The sequence below is a fragment of the Eucalyptus grandis genome, chromosome 2, assembly GCF_016545825.1.
Source record: "Eucalyptus grandis isolate ANBG69807.140 chromosome 2, ASM1654582v1, whole genome shotgun sequence".
In the NCBI taxonomy this organism is placed as follows: Eukaryota; Viridiplantae; Streptophyta; class Magnoliopsida; order Myrtales; family Myrtaceae; genus Eucalyptus; species Eucalyptus grandis.
In genome coordinates, this window is record NC_052613.1 from 17,952,555 (window position 1) to 17,974,610 (window position 22,056).

General features: G+C 40.0%; 2 protein-coding genes across 2 annotated transcripts; one reads left to right on the forward strand and one right to left on the reverse strand.

The window, feature by feature from the left end:
• Positions 1–1,233: 1,233 nt before the first annotated feature.
• Positions 1,234–9,674, forward strand: LOC104425162 (F-box/LRR-repeat protein 4). Its single transcript, XM_010037768.3, has 8 exons — positions 1,234–1,671; positions 4,487–4,738; positions 5,238–5,644; positions 6,028–6,213; positions 7,003–7,195; positions 7,978–8,054; positions 8,340–8,490; positions 9,062–9,674. Exons 1-8 carry the CDS (start codon positions 1,405–1,407, stop codon positions 9,356–9,358), a joined length of 1,830 nt encoding a protein of 609 aa, XP_010036070.1. The 5' UTR covers positions 1,234–1,404; the 3' UTR covers positions 9,359–9,674.
• Positions 9,675–12,904: 3,230 nt separating this feature from the next.
• LOC104425169 (pyruvate, phosphate dikinase, chloroplastic) lies at positions 12,905–21,697 on the reverse strand. The gene is given in 22 exon segments (XM_010037780.3): positions 12,905–13,134; positions 13,417–13,486; positions 13,489–13,507; positions 13,748–13,825; positions 13,940–14,077; positions 14,190–14,318; positions 14,509–14,638; positions 15,093–15,249; positions 15,252–15,269; positions 15,385–15,523; positions 15,625–15,714; positions 15,813–15,974; positions 16,053–16,217; positions 16,979–17,116; positions 17,523–17,702; positions 17,928–18,056; positions 18,149–18,384; positions 18,507–18,669; positions 18,938–19,075; positions 19,267–19,500; positions 19,738–19,794; positions 21,458–21,697. Coding segments are annotated over 22 exon segments (2,685 nt in total). The 5' UTR covers positions 21,530–21,697; the 3' UTR covers positions 12,905–13,091.
• Positions 21,698–22,056: the final 359 nt, after the last annotated feature.

The following is a 22,056-nucleotide window of genomic DNA, read 5'->3' on the forward strand; positions in this document are numbered from 1 at the left end:
AAAGGTTTGGAGGGATTAAGTTATAACGTTGTTTTGATGCTAGCGAGAGAAAAGAGATCAATTTTTTTTTTTAAAATTATGATGTAGACATCTTTTTATCTATTTATAAGTAGATGTAAAATTCAAGTATAAGTGAATAAATTTGTTAGGTAATATATATTTCCAAGTCCCCACAACCGTCTCTATAAATCTATGGTTTCGAAGGGGTTTAAAATGTACGTAAAATTGATCGGATCTATCTTTTCGAAGGGGTTAAGATTGATCTATTAAATCGTCAAATAAAGAGTGCCTATATTAGGTATGTTAGGATCAATCTAGTAAGTATTCTAAGTTGTAAATAGCTTTCCAACTAAATGAGTCATATAGTGGATTTATCGCAAGTTGTCATATCTCTTAATATGTGCATTGATGTGATGAACTTGCCTCATTATATCGTTCCATGTATTTACCCAATCATTTGTCACTGCAATGAACTTGTCATTGGCGCGCAATTATGTTACTTTCTTTTTTAGTCGCATTTCCTACCAAAATCACCTTTGATATTGAGATTTTCCCTTTTAGAGTGATTCCTATCCAAATTAACAGCTTTAAAAGAAAGGGCGTATAGTTGAGGCAAATTACACATTTGAAATCCTCGAGGGGCTGAGTTGAATAGGATTTACTTACTCATGAAATGTCGGTCCACTTCGTTTTGACTTTAATTCAACCTATAGTTGGTAATGTGGCTATAATGGGCTTGCTTAAAATAAACAATAATTATGAGTTTGAGCTAAACATTTCAACCACGCCGCATGGGGCATTTCTATAATAATGCATAAAATATTCCTGATATGTTTTTTTTTTTTTTTGGATCAGACAATGTTAATGTCGACCATTACTTATGTTATACATTAAGGGTAAATGCTTGATAGTCATTCTATTTTTCAATTCTCAGCTCTTTTGTTCTTCGGATTGGTAATGCTAGCAAACTTTTCTATTTTCTGAAATTAAAAAAATATCTAATGATTAGATTTGAAATAAAAGTAAGACGTAAACTAAAAAAATTTACTTCTTCGTTCTTCCGTGAATAAAAAAATGTTACCAAACACATCTTAAAGCACAACAAATATTAAAAAAATCAATTTCTCCTGAAAAGAAAAGGATGGGTAAAAAGGTAAAATCGAAGCGGACCGTTTGGCTACATGTCATCCATGCACCACCCGAAGCCGAGAACTACATATAAAACCCGCCCCCTCCCTCCGCCTCCTCTTCCTCCTCCGCCGCCCGCGACCGCCGCCCGCCGCCGCCCGCGCTCGCCGGAGACACACCCGCAAAACCAACGCACCTTCCATCTCTCTCTCTCTCTCTCTCTCTCTCTCTACCCGTCTTTCTCATCGGAATCGGATCGGCGCCGATCGACCGACCATGCGGGGCCGCGACCGGATCAACAGCTGCCTGCCGGACGAGCTGATGGTGGAGATCTTCCAGCGGCTGGGCTCGAAGTCGGCCCACGACGCCTGCTCCCTCGTCTGCAAGCGGTGGCTCGGCCTCGAGCGGCTCACCCGCGCCACCCTCCGCGTCGGCGCCTCCAGCACCTCCGACCGCTTCTTCAAGCTCCTCGCCGCCCGCTTCACCAACGTGAGGAACGTCCACGTCGACGAGCGCCTCTCCATCTCCCTCCCGGCTCGCCTCGTAAGCCATCGAATTTCGCCATTGCTCGATCGCGATTCTCTTCCTTTTTTGTATGATTCGCGCCGGCACGATTGGGGTCGCGTGCCGTCGATTGTGGAATTTGTTAGCGGGTCTCGCGAACTAGGGCTGGCGAAGAGGTTGCGATTGGAAGGCTCGTTGATCTTGATCGCTATGTGATTATGTGAGTTTAAGACTCTGTGCTGTGAAGAATGATGGTGTCTCTGCCTAGCCCCAAAGGAAGGAAAAAAAAATGGTGTCTTTTGTATTGCCTGGACCATAGATCATTCCTGTGCATGGAATGGTGGAAGGAAATTGGGGAAGATTGCATGTCTAAAAGCGGGGTAAGATGTGGGGTCAATTTTGATAATTTTTTACCTAGAAATGGTATATAGATGGTTAAGTTCTTCGATGCTAGACTAGAAACTGTCACTCGGTATGAATTCCGAGATTAACTGTTGACATCCTACGTGAGGTTATAGGAAAGATTCGTGTTTTGAGAAGTAAGTATTAATTTTTGGCGAATATTTATGGCGGAGGATGATCTTGATTATCCTGTCATTTGATGACTTCAACACGAGCTATGCTCTGTTAGCAGTATCGTCCTGAACATCAATGTGGTAGTACTACTTCGACTACTGACCTTATTAAGGTTTAGTTTGTGGAACAATGAGAGGATGGCTTAAGTCATTTGCAGATGTAGCTAGTGAGCAAGATTCCCTTAATTGAACATTGAAATTGTTGATATTGACATTGCAGATCATTAGAGTACCATAAATGAAGCATCCATTTTAAACTATGATTGCCAGGTGAATAATATTTTTTTGATGAGCTGCAATAAATTTTGTTGGAAGGAGTTGTTGGCATTTGAATTGCATGACTTCACGGTCAAATCATTTTTAATTTTACTGTCTTAGGCTCTGGAAGTGCGCTAGTTAATTATTGAATTGATTTATTGGAATTCAATCTTACTCTTGTAGTACTTTATAAGAAAAGAGAAACTCACTCCAAGTATGAGGACCAAAGGCCAACACCCAAAAGAACTCAAAGCCAGAAAGAAGCTCATTTATAGAGACAGAAAATATATGGTATCAATCAAAGCATTTACATCCTTGTGTAAATCCCCACTAAATCAAATAGTTGATTTGTGATTAAGGCCTGAATAGCAGACTCTTGCCATTTAAAGACTCTTGTCTTCCCAGCTTTCCAAACCAATCAAACTATAGAAAGAGAAATTAAGGATACCCGTTTTTGTCTTAGAAGGAGGGGTCTGAATATACTGTCTCACTCATAAATCTTAGTTAACAGACCAACTATAACCTAGCATAGGCTCAGCTCTGTAGTGGGAAAAGAATTCTTCACATACAAATGAAAATCCTTCAACCAGTGTTTTTAGTTGGACATTGTTCTTAGTCTCGAGCTATTGACCTGTTGTTTGTTGTGTTGTAATAATATTCAAGCCTGCATCTTCCACAGGGAAAGATAATTTGCATATATCTATATGCGGCCTTTGCCTTTACTGGTAAAGCACATAATTTGGCTAGGCTTCTTAGTTTATACTTTCAGGAAGAGGTAAAATTCGTTGCTTTGTGATTGCTGTAGTTATTTTCTATTGTTTTTTTTTCTTTAAAAGACTCTTTCTCTAATGATCCTATTTTTCTCTAGAAGCTAATTATCTTCAAAGAGCGGCCAACTTTCAACAGGTCAACTAAGTGCTTAGAACATAGAGCATGAAGCAAACCCATGTTTAAATTGAAATTGACAGATCATACGAGTTTTCCCTTCTGAATCAGATAGATTCATATCAGAAAGAGTTTGACAATAAGTTCTTTCACAATTGACTATTTGTCTTTCTATTAGATGTATTCTAGAAATGTCTGCGATTTAGTAAACAGCATTACGTTCTAATGGATTGAATCAAATTGTAAAATAGAAAAAATTGTTCAAGTTGGACCTTTCTTTCAACACCTTGTGAAAAATCATTAGGTGTGAATACGTTTGATACCTATGAATTGATTGATGAAATAGTATCTTGCTCCAAAAGAGCGTTCTTTTTTTGCTGCTGCACAAAGAAATCTTTTTTTTTTCCCAAATGAACAAGATAGGGATGTTCCATATGGAAAATCATAAAGGTGACTGAGTTTCCTATTGAGCCCAAACCTGCTGCATTTTGGATTTACCAGTCAGTCCTAAATTGTATGCAGTAATCAATTGCATAGCAGGCCTCAGTGGGAGCGCCTCATTAACAGCATTTATCCTTTCCATTTTTGTTTCATCATTATCTGAGTGAGTGACAAAGTGTTTATTGGGCGAAGCTCTAGTTCGATGGACAGATGTGAACGGTCAGAGTCAATGTCCAATGAAGATTAAGGCAATTGATTTTATTGAGTGAGAATTACTAGGATAAAGAGTAAAATAAATAAGTATGAAGTTTTTTGATTTGTGAGAAGACAATGGTTTCTCTCAAAGAGAGACGAAAAAGTACCTCTAGAGGTACTGCAAGCAAATGTAAGGGAGTTAGGTGCATTATAAAAATTTAATATGAAAATGGGAAGAAGACAATGACAAAAACAACTCAAAATGAAAAGACATAAGGGGGAAATTTTTTGGTATAGAAGTGTCCTGATTGCACCTGAAAGTTAGTAACTAATTGAAAAGTAAAGAAATGGGGTTGTGAAGCAGCTAGACTACCATGCGCAAGTGCATCATGGTGGCAGAACCAACATCTTCAGCATGGGTTTAAAGTGGCTACGATATCTGTTTTAAGCAGGTTTATTGTCATTTGCATGGTTTGTGAGAAATTTTATTTACCTCTCAGGGAAGAAGGCGTCGCAATGATCAGTTCGCAGACCCGGCACTTTTATTTCTTCGGATGCATGAGGAAACTGAGAGAAAGAGTGTTGCAGACGTATCTGAGTCTTCCTCATTATCAGATGATGGATTGGCTGTTCTTGGTGAAGGTTTTCCAAAGATGGAGAAGTTAAGCTTGATCTGGTGCTCCAACATCTCAAGTGTGGGGTTAAGATCACTTGCAGAGAGGTGTATGTTCTTGAAATCTTTGGACTTGCAGGTAAATACTTTAATTTATTGATTTATAATGTTAAAACTCCAACTCAAAAGCTTAAGTTAATAGGTGGAGTGAGACCACATAAATATAAAGAGCGTTTAGGATCTGTTGTCAATCATTTTGCGGATTATGAATTACACATGGAAGATATCATGTTAGAAACTCTAATCCAAAAGCTTAAGTCAATAGATAGAGGGAGACAACATGAATATAAAGAGCATTTAGGACCCGTTGTCAATCGATATGGGATAAGACTTCAACATATAATTTTCAGGAGTCCATCTCATTATTTGTAGATTTTGTTGCCTAATCTCATCAAGGTTCTACCTAGTGTCTAGACTCCTTTTATTTAATCAGAGCCTTCAAAGGAGTCATTAGCTTTCATACAAACTAGTAATAGTACATTTACACTTTTACTTATCAAGAATGTTTAATGCACGCTGTTTCTATTCTATTCTCTCTTCTTCCTGCAATTCCAATGATTTCTTTTTCCCCCTTCTAGGGTTGCTATGTTGGAGATCAAGGCTTAGCAGCTGTTGGAGAGTGTTGCAAGCAACTTGAAGAGTTGAATTTGCGGTTTTGTGAGGGCTTGACTGACAAGGGGTTGGTTCAATTAACCGCTGGGTGTGGGAGATCACTGAAATCTCTTGGAATTGCTGCCTGTGCAAAAATGACTGATGCTTCTCTAGAAGCAGTCGGCTCTCACTGTCAATATCTTGAGACGTTGTCACTGGATTCAGAGTTCATGCATGATATTGGGCTTCTCTCTGTGGCCAGAGGATGTCATTATTTGAAGGTCTTGAAGCTTCATTGTGCAAATGTTACAGATGAAACCCTGAGGACTGTAGGCAGGTGCTGTTTGTCATTGGAGGAGCTAGCTCTACACAGTTTCCAGAGATTCACTGATGTGTCAGTAACTCTTCTCATTAAACTTTACATGTTTCCCCTGGCAAGTTCTTCTCTGTATATTTGATGAAGCTTTGCATGAATACTTCCATTTTCTTGTCATTTTTGGTTGATGATGCATGAAAAGGTTTTAAAGCTAAGAAGAAGCACTGTAGCAGATACTGTTCTCCCTGTCCTGTTATTCATTATTATTCTTTTAATTGAAATTGTTGATAGATCACTTCCACAGTGCTAGGATTTGCTTGTATGCTGTCTGGGCTTGTCTGGATAGAGTATTATATTAATAATCTTTTGATCTTATTCTGTATCAAGTAAAAGCTCACTAATCCAGCCTTTCAAAATTACTGTTTATGGTTTCTTTTGACTTTCGCTGCCTATTGTTTCAGGGGTTTACACTCAGTTGGGAATGGGTGTAAAAGTTTGAAGAGTCTAACTCTGACTGACTGCAATTTCCTCACCGACAATGGTTTGGGAAAAGTTGCAACTGGTTGCAAACAGCTTACTCATCTGGAAGTGAATGGTTGCCATGGCATTGGGACTCTTGGACTGGAGTCAGTGGGGAAGTCTTGCCCGTATGTTTCTATAATTTTTGCATATAAAACTAGCAGAGCTTCTTTAGAGTTCTTTTTGTTGCCTTCATTTAAATGGTAGCTTCTTTTGGTTGTTCTATCAGGCCTTAGCTGCAGGCTTATAACATTGAGGAATTTTATGAGTCATAAGCCATAACATGTAGAATTTGTGCCTTTCCCGCAAGTAGCTTGTTAATTTCATTTAGTTTGGCTGTTTTCTTACTCTCATTAGTATACTTTACCGAAGTTCATGTATATTTCAAGGTTCTCACTCTTGTTCCAAATGATGTTTTCTCCCATCATGAGAAGTATTCCCTAGTTTTTTCACTGGTACTGCATTTTGATTTGACGGCTTAGCTTGCCAACATTGTGATTAGGACCTATAATGAAATATCCTCCTTTGATTTGGTATCATGTCTTTATCCAATGTGTAGACCAACAAATTATCAACTTAGATAATCAATTTAACCATGCATTTTGCAATATGTCTTAATTTTCAGTAGGGTGTCTGTTGTTTTTCAACCAGGCAAACAGAGTTATCCTTTACTCTGGTCATTTTACTGATAGACATGGTTTTCATGGAATTATTTCTTGCCTAATTTTCTAAGTTCTCCCTTACATTCTGAAATGGACATAGTAAGTTCAGTTTATCTTCAACCAAAATGAACTCTACAGCTTGCATTTGATGCAGAAAGAGCAAGATGTATCCCATGTCTAGATCTTCACATTTAGCTGAGCTATATAGTTGTGGGTTTTTGCTTGTTTTGGCTTAAAGCTTTCAACTGGATGCAGGAATCTCACTGAGTTGGCTTTGTTATACTGCCAAAGAATTGGTGGCCGTGCACTTCTTGAAATTGGTAGGGGCTGTAAATTTTTGCAAGCTCTTCACTTGGTCGATTGCTCCATTATAGGGGATGACGCAATTATTAGTATAGCCAAAGGCTGCAAAAATCTGAGGAGACTTCATATTCGTCGATGCTATGAGGTTGACTCTCTCTGTGCCTCTTATTGCTGACTTTATGGTGCTACTAAATGATACCACTGTAATTTTATCCAGAAAGTACCACATATTATAATTCTGTCTTTTTATTAAGTCTTTCAGGTTAATTTCAGTTATGCTTGGCGCTATCTCACTTGTTGTCTCCGGCAGATGCCAGTCATATAAAAGGATATTAAGGAGCTTTCTCTTTCTAAATATTGCCATGATTTGATTCTTTTTCAGAAGAATAAATGTTTCCAATAGAGTTTGCCATTGTTTTTGTTTATCATTTGTTTTTCTGGGGATGAGAGGATGGATTGGTTCCTTACTTTGCCCCTTTAATGTAAAACATTCATTTAATACAAGCGAGCATGGTGGCGATGCATTGTGTTCTTGAAGTTACATTTTTTGGGAAGAAGGAAGCAGTTGAGGCCATGATCAAAGGATGGGTGGTGAAAAAGTGGGTGGAGTTGTAGAAACCGCAGATGAATGGTGAATTAAGCTGAAAGTAGCGTGGAGAAGAAGAGTAACAGGCCAGAGAGAAAATCATTTTAGAGTCATTTGTGATCTGCACATTAGGATTTTTGTTCTGTTGGGTCTGTTTCTTAAACCATGACACTTGTCCTTTTAGGACCTTTAGTTTACTTTTCCCAATGAAAACTATGTTCCTGTTCTACACAGCATGGTGGTCACCAGAGGCAGGGAGGAATTCATGGTTGTTACGTGGTTGTTATTTTGTTCTTCACGTAACATGAATTGTTGTTTAATCATTTTCTTCTCCCAAATAGATTGGTGACAAGGCAATTGTTGCTATTGGTCGGCATTGCAAGTCTCTGAAAGATCTGAGCATTCGTTTTTGTGATAGGTAATGGGCTTCTAGATATCTTCCACTTCTGTTCAGCAATCTCTCTCTCTCTCTCTCTCTCTCTCTCTCTCTCTCTTTGTTTTTTTAAAGGGGTAGTGTTTATTATCTGTTTTCTCTACCCCTTCAATAAAGTGTACCCCACTTATCTGCATGCCTCAGTAGTGGAGTAAAGTTTAGTTTGTTGTGGGGGTTGTACTCTTTTTGGCCACTCCGTGTAACTTTGTGAACTTAATGGATTTCTTGATGCCTTTGATTATTGCTGACTCTATGATTTTCTTGATATAGAGTTGGTGATAGGGCCCTAATAGCTATTGGAAAGGGCTGCAGCTTAACCGATTTGAATGTCAGTGGCTGTCATCAGATTGGTGATCCTGGAATTATAGCCATTGCAAGAGGTTGCCCTCAGCTCCGTTCCCTTGATGTCAGTGTCCTTCAGGTCGGCTCTCTCTCTCTCTCTCTCTCTCTCTCAAATACTTTCACTACTATCTCTTCCCTTGAAATATTTCTTTTTCTTTATAAAGTAGTAATTTGTTAACTGGGAAAACTGTTTTGAGTGCATGAGGAATATAAAAGAACAGTAGAAGAAAGAGTAATAAGACAGCTAATTCAGAAAAGTTGGCACATGAAGCCCATAGACGCTTTCTTCCCTTGAAATCTTTCCGTTAAGTGATGTACTGCTTGTGTTTATTCTTTCCTATTGGGGAAACTTTTGCATTCTGTTTGCCCGTAATCCCATTAGTGCTTGCACTCTACCCTTTGACAATAGAACGTCTGCAGTTGTGTAGCCTTTCTGTCCAAATTTTGCAACCAAAGGAAATTTTTGCTTTTTTCCTTTTCCAATATGAGTCCTTTGAATTCTTCTGGTGGATCTGCTCACTATTGGGCGTGCCCACTGTCTGGTGGCAATCTTTTTTAATTTGATGGGGGCGTTACTGCAGTTGTACAGGAGTCTTGAATGGGCGGGTATGGTGTTTGCTTTCGTTGATCTGTCTTAATGTTCTCTGCAGAGATTGGGGGACATCGCATTGGCTAAGCTAGGAGAAGGGTGTCCCTTGCTCAGAGAGATAATCATTTCTCACTGCCGCTACATTACAGACGCCGGTCTGTCCCATCTGGTCAGAAACTGCAGCATGCTAGAAACGTGCCACATGGTGTACTGCCATGGCATAACCTCGGCCGGGGTGGCGACCGTGATTTCCAGCTGCCCCAACATCAAGAAGGTCCTGGTCGAGAAGTCCAAGGTCAGCGAGAGGACCAGGCGCAGGGCGGGGTCGGTGATCACCTACCTGTGCGTGGACCTTTAGAAAGAGAAGGGGTTCTGTACTTAGAAAGTTTAGATGCTTTCTTTAATTTAAATCTTTCTTTTTATCCAGAGTTTCCAGGGACATGTATTTTCTGGCTGTGAACTCTGTCGATACTTTCATTCAGGTGCCATAGCTTTCTAAGTTTTCAAGTTAACCTGAGTGGAGGAAAACATAAAGGTTACTTTTTGTTTTTTTTCAAATGTCTGTTTGCATGTAAGACTGAATAGATTTGTAACATTTGTTGCATGCAGTTTCCAATAAGGTGGAGTCTTGTGAATTTCAATGAAGAAAAGAGCAAGAGACGATTCTTCTTTTATGTTGCGTGCCTTGAGAATTCAGGCTAGTGAAATTTATGGTGGGAAAATTACTTTTTATCTTTCTGCTCCTTTGCTTTGACCGCGACACCTTGGGAATTGGACTTTAGGTTACGTTTGGATAGTGAAAAATGATATTTTTGTCCAAAAAATACTTTCCAAAGGAATTCAGTTTTAGGAAAGATGGTTTCCTTGTTCCTACGCTTTGTTGAAACGCATCGAGCTTGATTAGGTTACCTTGATTTTGCACCCTGGGAGGCCAAGTAACAGATTGATGGGGGCGATGTCGTCCGTTGCCTGTGGGTAGCCGGTAATCAGCCGGAGAAAAAAAAAAAAAAAAAAAGAGATTTAAATTTAATTTTTTTTTTAAATATCTTTACAAGAACAAGCATTTCATTAATTAGGATCGGAGCGTCAAGAACCCGCACACGACTTTTATGGACCTGAGCTTGAGTTCTCAAGAAAATCATTGAATTAAAAAATTTTAATTTTTCAATAATTTTCCCTGGGAATATCAAATAAGATTTTCAATATGAGTCATGATATTTTCTAGTTTATTTTCAGATCTTAGTTAAATATCAAAAGATATTGTTGTTCTCATGAAAAATGACTTCCTCAAAAAATATTTTTCTGAAATATCATATTTTTCGCGAAATAAAAGGAGTTTTATCGATGTAATGGACTCTAATTAAGCACTTAATTGCTTGAAGGCACTATACAGGAGAGGTGGACTTGTTTGAACACCCATTAAATTTCGCCGACATAAATTCGGTTTATCTCCAGCGTTATTCAGAAGCTCAAAGTCACCTGAAACTCGACAATGAAGAAAATCGCTTCTCCATAAATGGCGTGCACGGGAGACGTAGTCCAGCCCAACGCGAATTCTTTGAACAAACTCTCGAAATGTTCATTACCCCTCGCTGGCATGAATCGCGCAGGACATGTCCATATCCTTCAAGGCAGGCCGAGCCATCCGTCCCTTTTCTATCGCGATCTTGATCAGTTGCCCAAGCCTTTCCGATCAAGTTCCGGCAAGTTATTTTTGGCATGGTTTTGGTTGGGGCTTGGAAGGATGATGAACCATCGAAACCTTTGTAGGGCTTGAACATATGTTGCGGAAGCAAGTGATTGGATAATAAAATAAATAGAATAAGAAAATAAATTAGACATTAAATTTATGCGGTTGGATCATAGGGAAGAGAAACAATGAATTTTACTTTTATAGATTAAGCGTCAAGGAGATTATAATCACGTTCCAAATGAGAATAAGGAAATAAATATGGATGAAGTGAGAAACCCAAATTTGATCTCGCCTGCATTTGCTGTTTCGATAACCATTCCTCCCTCTTCCACGACCAGCTGCTGTCGGAGTCCATGACCCGAACCACGGGCGGCACTGAGTACAACCGGAGCTAGGTCGTCCTGGGCGGCACCGGCATCATCGTCATTGTCGTCCTCCTCACCGTACCCTCTACCTATCCCGTCTCCAAAATTCCTTCCACAACCTCCAAATTCCCGTGCTGTCGTCCATTCCAGCATCCATTTCGAACCCCATTGCCAACACCTTCTCCTTCGTAATCCCCCTGTCCCCACACCTCGGATCGGGGCCAATCCGAGCAGTCGATGTAGGATCAATCCAGGTTTGCGGTCGAGTCGAGCCTTAGGCCCTAGCTCTCAGCTCCTTAGATCTTGGCTTGTCGTCGTTGTCCCCTCTTGTCCTTGTCGACGAGAGTAGGCTCTAGTCGCCGCGCGAGAGACGTGACAAGGTCGCCGCCGATGGGGACGAGTGATGGGAGACATAGAGAGGCAATGATGCTATGAAAAGGCTGGAGGAGCGGCGGTGCGACGAAGAGGGAGATCGAGATGATGACGACGGAGTGGAAAGCAAAGCGAAGAGCACAAAGAATTCTTGATGTCCTTTTGATCACTTACTTCGCATATCATATTTGTTTTTCTTTTTTGAACGAATATTAACCGTTAGTTCAATAACGAGATTGATGTCCTTTTGATCCATTGAACAAGAGATGTTTTTAATCCCAAGTAAAACTATGTTATAAAATTAAAAATGTTTTTCCGTTTCACGACCATGAATTCATTAATTTATTGAAGATTTGAGTGACTTCGATGGAAGCCCACATCTAACTACTCTCATTCTCACTCAACTTATATGGATTGGTAAAAAGAATTCTAAGAAGTAGGTTCGCGAGTGATGTTATAACATTGTTCATGATCAGAAAATAAAAAAAGTTTAGTCTTGATCTTTCTTTTCCATTTTCTTTTCTTTCTCTATTCTATTCTTTATGTCAAAATATTGGAAGAAACAGAAGAATTAAAATCCTGAATTGAACTTCTAGTTGAATATACCTTTAGATTTTATTTTTTTGCTAATTTGAAGGAAAAAAAAATTGTTCTCTTCAAGCATGGGTGAAAATAAGAATGAAAAAGGAAAATTTTGATTTAAAACAAATAGGGAAGTAGCAACCCATGAATCATTAAATTTGCTAAAAAGATGCTAGTAAATACACTAAATGTTTAATGAAGTTGAAGACCAATTTGATCAATTAACTAAAAAAGGTGCGTATTGCCCAAAAAAAAGAAGTGAAAATAGCGTGACCCTCAATATAAAAAAAAAGGAATTGCAGAACATGACTAGAGAGACAAGATATAAAAATTTGATAAAAATGTTCGAGAAATATTGCTTTTTGTTAAAACATCAAGTGACCCAGGGCAACGACCTGTTTGTCACTGAAGGCAAGTCTCGCATCCGGCATGTCGCATTGTACCTGTAAGGACCCGTGTAATATTGTCCGCTTAGAGGGACCCAAGTCCCGGGTTTTCTCCACTGTGCAATATTGTTCGCTTAGAAGGGACCTAAGTCCCGGGTTTCCCTCACTATGTAATATTGTCCACTTAGCATGTCGCGTTGTACCTGCAAGGACCCGGGGCCGTGTAATATTGTCCGCTTAGAGGGGACCCAAGTCCCTTATTTTCCCTACTGTGCAATATTGTTCGTAAGTGACCCAAGGCAATGATTTGTTTGTCACTAAAGGCAAGTCCCGCATCTGGCATGTCGCAGTGTGTACATTCATAAAATGATCTAAACTTTATAAACTAGTCCCATGATGACCAAACCCATTTAAAACACATGAAAAATCCAGAGAACTCATAAGACCTACTTAGCCGAATCTTGCAAAGAAGACATAAAAAGTAGTGATCAATCCATATAGCAGGACGTCAGATGAGTCTTACAAGCATAGAGTGCGTACAAAGCTCAGTCAGGCTGCGTGTGCATGGCACTCGCATAGTTACTCATTTTACAAGGAATTGATCATCATCATCATGAGCATCCTATAAGGATGTGTTATTTTGCCAATTGAGACTTCTCTAGAAATACAGGAGAACATAGCCAACTCTACTCTTCATGCAGCAACTTGAGCTGCAGCTAGCCTTGCAATAGGAACCCTGTTTCAAGTGTCAATGCGTCAGCACATCTATCAGGTGAAGCATACAACAGTTTTGCTAAACACAATGTTAAAGGCAACAACAACTAACTTGGCTAACTAAATGATGCAACGGACATTGATCGTGTCCTTAAAGAGTGGAGTCAATGTACAAAGTAGCGGACTTGTTTAAACGCCGGTTTAACTTTTGCGACATAAATTTGGTCGGAAGATGTGAAGCATCTCTAGTGTTGTTCGGAAGCGAAATCACCAAAAACTCGACGATGAAGAAAGCCTCTCTTACCTAAATGGCGAGCAAGACACGTAGTCCAGCCCAACCTCTGCGAAGAACGCGACAGACGATGGTTCTCCCCATGCTCCCCGCATATTCCGACCTGTTTCACAAAACATCAAGTTGGCTAACCTCCTATGTATGAGAGTTATCCTCAAAACAACACGTGAAATGGTCGATTTGCTTGTTTTGGCGTTAACAAAAAAGCATTAATCATGAACTTCTGATGTGAGACTCGTGAGACCGGAATTTCAAGACTATGGTAACGCGAATTCTTTGAACCAACTCTCAAAATGTTCCTTAGTCCTTCGAAGGCATGTATTACGTGGAATCTGTTCATTACCTTTAAGGAAGGCCTAGCTTTCCGTCCCTTTTCTATCGCAATCTTGATCAGTTCCCCCACGCCTTTCCGATCGAGTACCTGCAAGTTATGTTTGACACGGTTGCAGTTACAACTTAGAAGGATGACAAAGGGCTAAAAACTGCTGAGGGGTTGATCATTCATGCGAGTGGTTGATATATATAAATAGCTCACCTCAAACGGATCGGTTTGCAGAATGCCCTCTGAGAGATATGTTGGCAAGAACTTGCCAACATCATCTCTGCTGTACCCAAAAGCCATCTGTGTAAGATCGTTCGTCCCAAAGGAGAAAAACTCTGCGTTCTTCGCTATCTATCATTATTGAATTGGAGGAGAAGAAAAAATCGAGACTCAAAAAACAGGGAAACACTCGAGATGGAAATGGTTGGAGAAGAAAATACAGAGAAGATTCATTCTTACGTACCTCATCTGCAACAAAGCATGCCCTCGGGACCTCGATCATGGTCCCCACCTCATAGCTTATGGAAGAACCAATCTCAGAGAACACTTTCTTTGCCACACTCTGTATCAGATTGACCTGATGCTCTAGCTCCTGCAAGTTAACATTTAGAACCTGCCTTTACCTCAATATGGAAATGCTGCAAACTGTCTACTGTTTGCATTGTATGATGAGTACAACCTTGAAATGAATTTTCACCGCTGTTGATGCATGATGAACTGTAATTGCTTTGGGTTGGAATGTTGTAGAAATATTAAGTAATAGGTAATTGAAGAACTTATACCTGAGGTGTTCCAACGAGCGGAACCATTATCTCGGGATGGACCGTGATGCCCTCCTTGCTTACCAAGAGCGAAGCCTCAAATATAGCTCGTGCCTGCATCTCCGTCAATTCAGGGCATGATATTCCAAGCCTGTACACACACGGTTAGCACTTTGCATAAATCATGATAATGATCTGCCCATGTTGTACCCAATATCTCAAGTCACTTTGTCAGGCAACCATTTTGGCATCTTAGCTTGAGAATGTAACGAATAAATGGCCTTAATCCTGTTCTAGACATGGATTTTTCCCTCTGAAAACATTGTTGTAAAAGCTGCAAGAGACGAGTATACTAAGGGGCAGATTGGATGCCTTAGTTGGTATCTGTCAAAAGTGAGCAGGATAAAATAAGAAGAAGCATTTCTGGTTCTTTCTCTGGGATTTCTATGGAAAAATGCCATTCAATACGGCAGGTACAAATCATAGTGCAAAATTGAAAGAACGTTAAGTGAGTCTGATTAAATTAACTGTCAAAACTGAATTCTATATCATCTTAGAGCATCACAGATGATCACGCGAATGTACTCTCTGGATGTACCACAAACCTGCAGCCTCTAAGACCAAGCATTGGGTTAACTTCGGACAATTTCTCGATCTTTGACAGGATTTCTTCCTGACTAACACCAGTCTCCGCTGTCAATTCACTGACGATATCCTCAATGTGGCCTTCAGGGAGGAACTCATGAAGTGGTGGGTCTAAAGACGAATCGTCACAGGAAGACCTGAAGTTGAGAAAATTATGTTGCAAATGTCAAAAAAACTCATGAGTAACTGTCCAACAAAAGAGTAGCTTCTTGCATCAAATTGCTTGATTGATGATCAGAAAAAGAACGGTACCATCCATTGCACGGAAAATTCCCCCAAAATCTGATCGCTGAAAAGGAAGCAACAAGTTCAGTGCTGCTTTCCTCTGTTCAGGCGTTACAGCCATGATCATCTTTCTCATAACCTTTATCCTCTCTTCAGAAGCGAAAAACTGATCGAACAGAAAAGTATGCAAATCGACTGCTTTAGCCAGATAATGTCGCAGAAAATCGAGCAATTGTATGGACTATAGTGCGTTAGCAAACTAAATACCATGTGCTCAGTTCTGCAAAGTCCAATTCCCTGAGCACCATTTTTCCTTGCTGTTGCAGCATCCTCAGGAGTGTCAGCATTAGCCATGACCTTGCAAGCATCATACCAATGTACATTTTAGAACTGATTTCATGTTGAAAGCACAAAATCAACAGAATGCTCTCTCCATTTAACGTTTAAGGAAGCACCTTGAGATGCCTCATTTCATCAGCCCATGACATAAAGGTCTCAAGATCTCTGCTCAAAGCTGGGGGAGAGAGAAGTTGTTTTCCCAGTATCACTTCACCTGTTGACCCATTGAGCGAAATCCATTCTCCTTCTTTGATTACCAGGTCACCTATCACAAGTATCTGCAAATGAAATTTTCTTCATTGTTCGCTACATGAATTCCTCCTTTTCAATATTCCCCAAAGGTTACTGCATTGTACCTTCCCAATGTCATCGACCCGCAAATCTGAGCATCCAGAGATACAACACTTTCCCCAACCACGCGCCACGACAGCTGCATGAGATGTCATGCCACCTCTAGCTGTCAAAATACCAGCAGCAGCATGCATTCCTCCAACATCCTCTGGACTAGTCTCTGTCCTTACCTTTTGCATATAACAGAACAAATGGCAATAATGAAATCACAATAAAGGGATAAACAATAATCAGAGATGCATATTTTTATTAGTTCGTATGGATTTTCCGAGAATTTGCAGTTCTAGCCGAAGTGCACCCACTTGACTACATAACATTCCAGTGATCAGATCAACTTGGGAGATAATTCATGACTCTATTGCCCATGACCTGTACTCACGCGACCCACATCATTGCAACAGTCACGGAGAGGATCCTGATTTTGTGTGGCAAGTGCACTGAATATGCTTTGATTTCAAAGATTTCAATGGATTTAGTTTTCTTCTAAGTTATGCATGCTACAATCAGTAATTCAAATTCAACAAATTAGAATAATTGTGCAATGCATCTGTGAACATTAATAAAATCTATAAACTGATCTTCGACATTTCGACATGACATTTGGCATATTAGATTATTACTCTTAACCGAGCATATGCTCTGCCACAATATCTTATTCAACTCTTATTAACTGAATTTTTCAACCATTATGTTCTTAAAGTTGAAGGGGACTGTTTATCTCTTAATAACATGAATGTTCTTGCAAATGGCAACAAATACCAGCGACATAAATTTGTGCTCTTATGATCAAGTTGCTTATACATCACTTTTTTACTGAAGAGCTCATAAAATCATGGTTTTGCATTATTCACTTTTATCTACCAATAGAATGGTCGGGACCACATGTTTACAGTGGTGTCTGTATACACAGAGAGCAAGTGAGAGGGAGTACCAAGATGACTTGTTTTCCTTCAGCATGCCACGCTTCAGCATCCTCTGCACTGAAAACAACCTGGCCAACTGCAGCCCCTGGAGATGCAGGCAAACCCCTGGCAACCACTTTGTCCTTGTAAGCAGATGGCTTATCAAACTACAGAGAAGAAAGAAAATCTTCATCAGTATCGATGCCACATTTCACTATCATTGACCTATAAACCAGTGCATGACAGTTTTTTTTTTTTTTTTACGTGCACGTAGAGTGCAGTCCACCACCATCAGAATACGCAATGAAGATTGAGAGATTCGTGTGCTCTTAGAGGAGACTTTTTCTTGAGGCTTTTTTGCTAGGATGGTTGGCTTGAAGCCCGTGTACAAACCCTTGAAAAAATGTGATATGACTGGTCATAAGACTCATTGCTAGTTATGTGATGTGCGCCAAAACAACACTCCTTGTTTCTTCCTTTAAAATCGCAATTACCACTGGACACTTGACTGTGCTATTTTCATTGATACTCCTGATCCAGTTACGAGCAATGGACTTGGGTCAATGCAATTACCTGTGGATGAAGAAGTTGGTTGAGATGCTGCGATTCCACCATCTTGATTGCAGTATGCTTATCAATTAGCCCTTCTTTAACCATGTCTACCGCGATCTTCACAGCACCTGCACCAGTGCGCTTTCCGGTCCGGCACTGCAACATCCACAACTTATTTTCTTGCACAGTGAACTCTATGTCCTGTCAAAGTCAATATTGCACCAGCTCAATATTAGCATCATGCTAATTATGCTGATTCTGCAATAGTTGCACAAAGAATTCAAACAAATCAAGTGAAGAGAACTGGATTGGCAACTTTGATTCGTCACTCTGGATCACATCCGAAAGCAAGGAAAGAAATTCAAGCAAGACCAGAAGATACTGGATGATAGGACTGATCTTGCCATTTCAACGAAGGTCATTTACCATCATATCCTTGTAATGTGCTTCTAGGATTTCACAATTCTCCACCAGCTCATTGTAAGCTTCGGGCATGCAATTTTTCATGGAATCCAAGTCCTGAGGAGTTCTAATTCCCGCAACCACATCCTCTCCCTAGAGCATATTCAGACAGCAAATCATGAGCCAGTAAAGCTCATTAATGCAGAAATTCAAGCAAAAATTGCATTGAAAACCAGCACTATGACCTGAGCATTGATGAGAAATTCCCCATAGAGTTTCTTGTCACCCGTGCTTGGATTCCTGGTGAAAAGAACACCAGTTCCTGAGGAGTTCCCCATATTACCAAAAACCATGCATTGGATGTTCACAGCAGTTCCCTTTAAACCCATTATCTGATTGATGCTTCGATACTTGATAGCCCTCGGGTTGTCCCACGAATCGAAAACAGCCTTTATAGCCAATTCTAGTTGTGTCTTCGGGTCTGTGAATAAGTTAGAGTAACACAAATGACCAATACGACTTCTTTTCTAAGTTGTTGCAGATAACTTTCATTATCTATTTTCTAAACATTGAATCCAGTGTTGCTAGGTCTTTGTTCAGTACCTGAAGGAAACTCTACGCCTTTAACTCTGGTGTAAATCTTCTTGTACTCTTCCACCAGATCTTTGAGATCAGAGGCTGATAAATCAGTATCATGGTCCACACCTTTTGCGTTCTTCAACATTTCTAGCTTCTCCTCGAATGAGGAGTGAGAAATGCCCAGTACCTTCAGATTGCAGGAAAAACTTATAAATAAGTCGAAGTATTTGAAAACAAGATGGTGAAAGAGTTATTTCCTATCAAGAAAGTACCAATTCAGAGTTTGACCCATTCTGCCTTGTTGTCGAATCATATGGAAAAGAAGCGAACAATCTTACTAATGGTCTGGTTTTATAAGGAACAAAACTGTACAATTTAACTCGACAGATTGTTCTCTAGGTTTTTCCTACTTTTTTCTTTTTGTGTACAGAGTTGAAGGAGAATAGTCCACTTACAACATTTCCAAACATGTCTAAGAATCGCCTATACGAGTCATAAGCAAAGCGCTCCCCACTTTTCAGAGCTAAACCAGCCACTACTTCATCATTCAATCCCAGGTTGAGGATAGTGTCCATCATGCCAGGCATAGAGATCTAGTACACATTTCAATGTGAAACAGTCAGTAAACAATGCCTCATGCATCAATATAAACGATCCCAAGCATCCTTTGACATACAATTACTTCAAGAGAAAAAGCTAAGCCATCCAATGCTTGGTGGCTTCAACCTCTTTTCCGGGTTAGTTCAACTGATTAAGGACATAAAAGTTGTGATAGGGTTCTTACAGCAGCACCAGAGCGAACAGAGAGGAGAAGTGGCTTTGAACGGTCACCTAGTGATGCCCCCATTTCCTTCTCAACACGTTCCAAAGCTGTCAAAACCTCATCCCACAATCCATCTGGCAACTTCTTCTCATTCAGCAAGTATTCGCGGCATGCCTCGGTTGATATTGTCAGTCCAGGTGGCACGGACAAGCCAATGCTTGCCATCTCGGCCAAGTTGGCTCCTTTCCCTCCCAACTATTAATACATTGGCACGTTCAAGTTCACGAAATATTCCATGATTAGTGCATATTTAGACTTCTGATATGAAAATGCATTCTAAGTGATTATAATCCTGAAAATGTGAGAAGTAAAACTATATATCATGGCTGACTAAACACATAATGCTTAACATATAATTGGAACTAGATATTAACTGGTACAGACAATCATTTGTGCTTGACTTGCATCTATATGAAGCTCAAGAATGCTCACCAGGGACTTCATCCCTTTGTTTCCCTCGCACCATCCTTTGCCGAAGATATACACTCTCTGGCCAGAAAAACACAGGAAAAGCAAAAATAATATTACAACGTTGATAAATTTTCACTGCCTACAGAGCAAATAGGGGTCATCTGATGATGTACCAATAAAATAAAAATAATCATATAGGTTGGCACTGAAGATATTCTGAAAAGGAAAGAGCTAAAATTTAAGTTTTCTTTCTGGTAATTCATCTTTATGAAAGAAAAGTACAAATCAAAGTTATTTCTCGTCTGCATCTTAACTTTGACCACCTCTGGACGAGCAGTGTACATGGACGATTTAAAGCATGGTATTTATTTTCCCCTCCCCTTTCTCAAAATGATAAGTCGAAGGCTATACTTCTGTTGAAGTATATAGGCCTAGTGCAAGTGATCCATTGGATCATGTGGACCTCCCTATCCAATCAACTACATGCTAATGCCTAATGCATCGGATGGATGGCATAATTACTCGAATAATTGAGCGATTTAAGTGGGTGGACTTGGATCGCATGAGGTGGTAACATGGTGCTCTAGAATTGCACAAGTATCTCCTTGTAAGTTTTCTAAGGATGATAGCCAGCATATCCATTTTCCCAGAGAAGGTAATTTCAGAGGTTTGATGTTGTCTAATGTGCTCGACTTTTTCCTCCAAAAGAAGGGGCCATGTTTTCCCTCAGAACCATTCCAAGCTACCGATCCCTCAGAACCATTCCAACCATACCTGATCGGTAGCTTTTATCACCCACCTTCAAATTTGGTACTGTCCATAAAGTTTAATCCACCAATCAGGTAATGATTGGAGAAAACCATCTTGGATGCAAATTTGCGCAATCCAAGATCTCCATAATCAGAACAAAAATATGCATAATTGATTAAAATTTGCGGAATTTCAAGATCTCCATAACTTGATTGTTTTGGATTAGAATGATTAATAATGCACACATGTTTTGGGATCCATTGTTCTTGAAGTGAAATTATTCTCCTTTATTACCCTCCCTCAATGAGCCCCTCACCTTTAGCGATATGTTAACACTCCTTATTGTGTGAGGATATGAATTAGGGTTACAGGAGAAACTTAAACGCTATTTATAGAATTTCCAACCAGGCTCCATCATTAACTCCATGCCTTCTATTACGGGGGCTCCACTCAACCCGGCCCATATTAGTCCGATCACATATTAGATTAATTAAGAAAGTTTCTATCCCACTTTAGACCAATCAATTAATATAGTTTAGTTAAGAAAACTCTTACAAACCATATAGCCCAAAAAAAGGGGAAAAAAAAAACTAAAATGGCCCAAGTCCATAAAAATTAATTGCATGCTGACTTTTCTCGATCCTTCATATCAAGCAGACCTGTGAGAGAGGGAAAGGTCCACCTCCTCTTACAGTTCAAGAGCCACGTTAGAAGCTTTGCTACTCCTTGAACGGAGTCAACGACAGTGCATAGGTAGATCATGTCAGGCTCCCTCTGTTTTTCTTTCATTTTTGTGCTAGTCCAGTGGAGATTTACATCCTTCATTTGGTAACACCCGCTAGTGGGGGTACAGAGAACTCGCACAACAGTGAAGGCACAGTCTGCAGGAGTTCGCTCGAGTACAAGAAGAGAAAGACTTTGCATAGACAGACATGCATTCCAAAAGGGTAACCAAAACATGAGAGAAGAAAATAGGGAAGGTCTCTCCTACCTTTTTCTCAAGTGAGGCATTGTTGTTGACTGATGAGTCAGCACACGCATGACCATTTGTTCTACTCTCCATCTTCACCAACACAAACTCTCTCTCTCTCTCTCTCTCTCTCTCTTTAAAATAGGAATTGCTACGCTTATAGAGACCTGCTGTGCGGAAGATTTTGTTTTCTATAAAGGGTTTGAGTGCTGGAGTGAGAAAATGGCAGTGTCCTCAGCGTGTGATGAGCAGAGAGGGTGACAGACGAAACCACCAATTTATAGTTTCTGGAGGGGGAGAGCCTGAGTCATCACAGCTTAGTGGCGGCTCTTCAAGCTGCCAGCTCGGCTACAATCCACTACCTGGCTCGGCTCTTTGGCTGCTCTCTTCCCAAAAAATAAGCGCAACTCGGACCGAAGGACCAGTTACATGCGATTGGCTCTGATTTGTATAATGTATGTGTGTCTTGTCCGAAGCTGACGATAGATAATAATGTTTTGTTGTGTGTTTTCCACTGAGTTTAGATAAGTTTGTCACCCATGCCTGCTGATTCTCTTAGTGGATTGGATGACATCAATTCTGGAATTTTATCACCAACTTTATTCCTCATCTGTTCTTTT

Excerpts from the sequence above, each read along its gene's own strand:
- LOC104425162 (XM_010037768.3), top strand. The coding sequence starts at position 1,405 with ATGCGGGGCCGCGACCGGATCAACAGCTGCCTGCCGGACGAGCTGATG. Across the intron at positions 5,645-6,027 it reads TTCCAGAGATTCACTGATGT|GGGTTTACACTCAGTTGGGA; the intron begins GTCAGTAACTCT and ends CTATTGTTTCAG. Across the intron at positions 6,214-7,002 it reads TCAGTGGGGAAGTCTTGCCC|GAATCTCACTGAGTTGGCTT; the intron begins GTATGTTTCTAT and ends AACTGGATGCAG.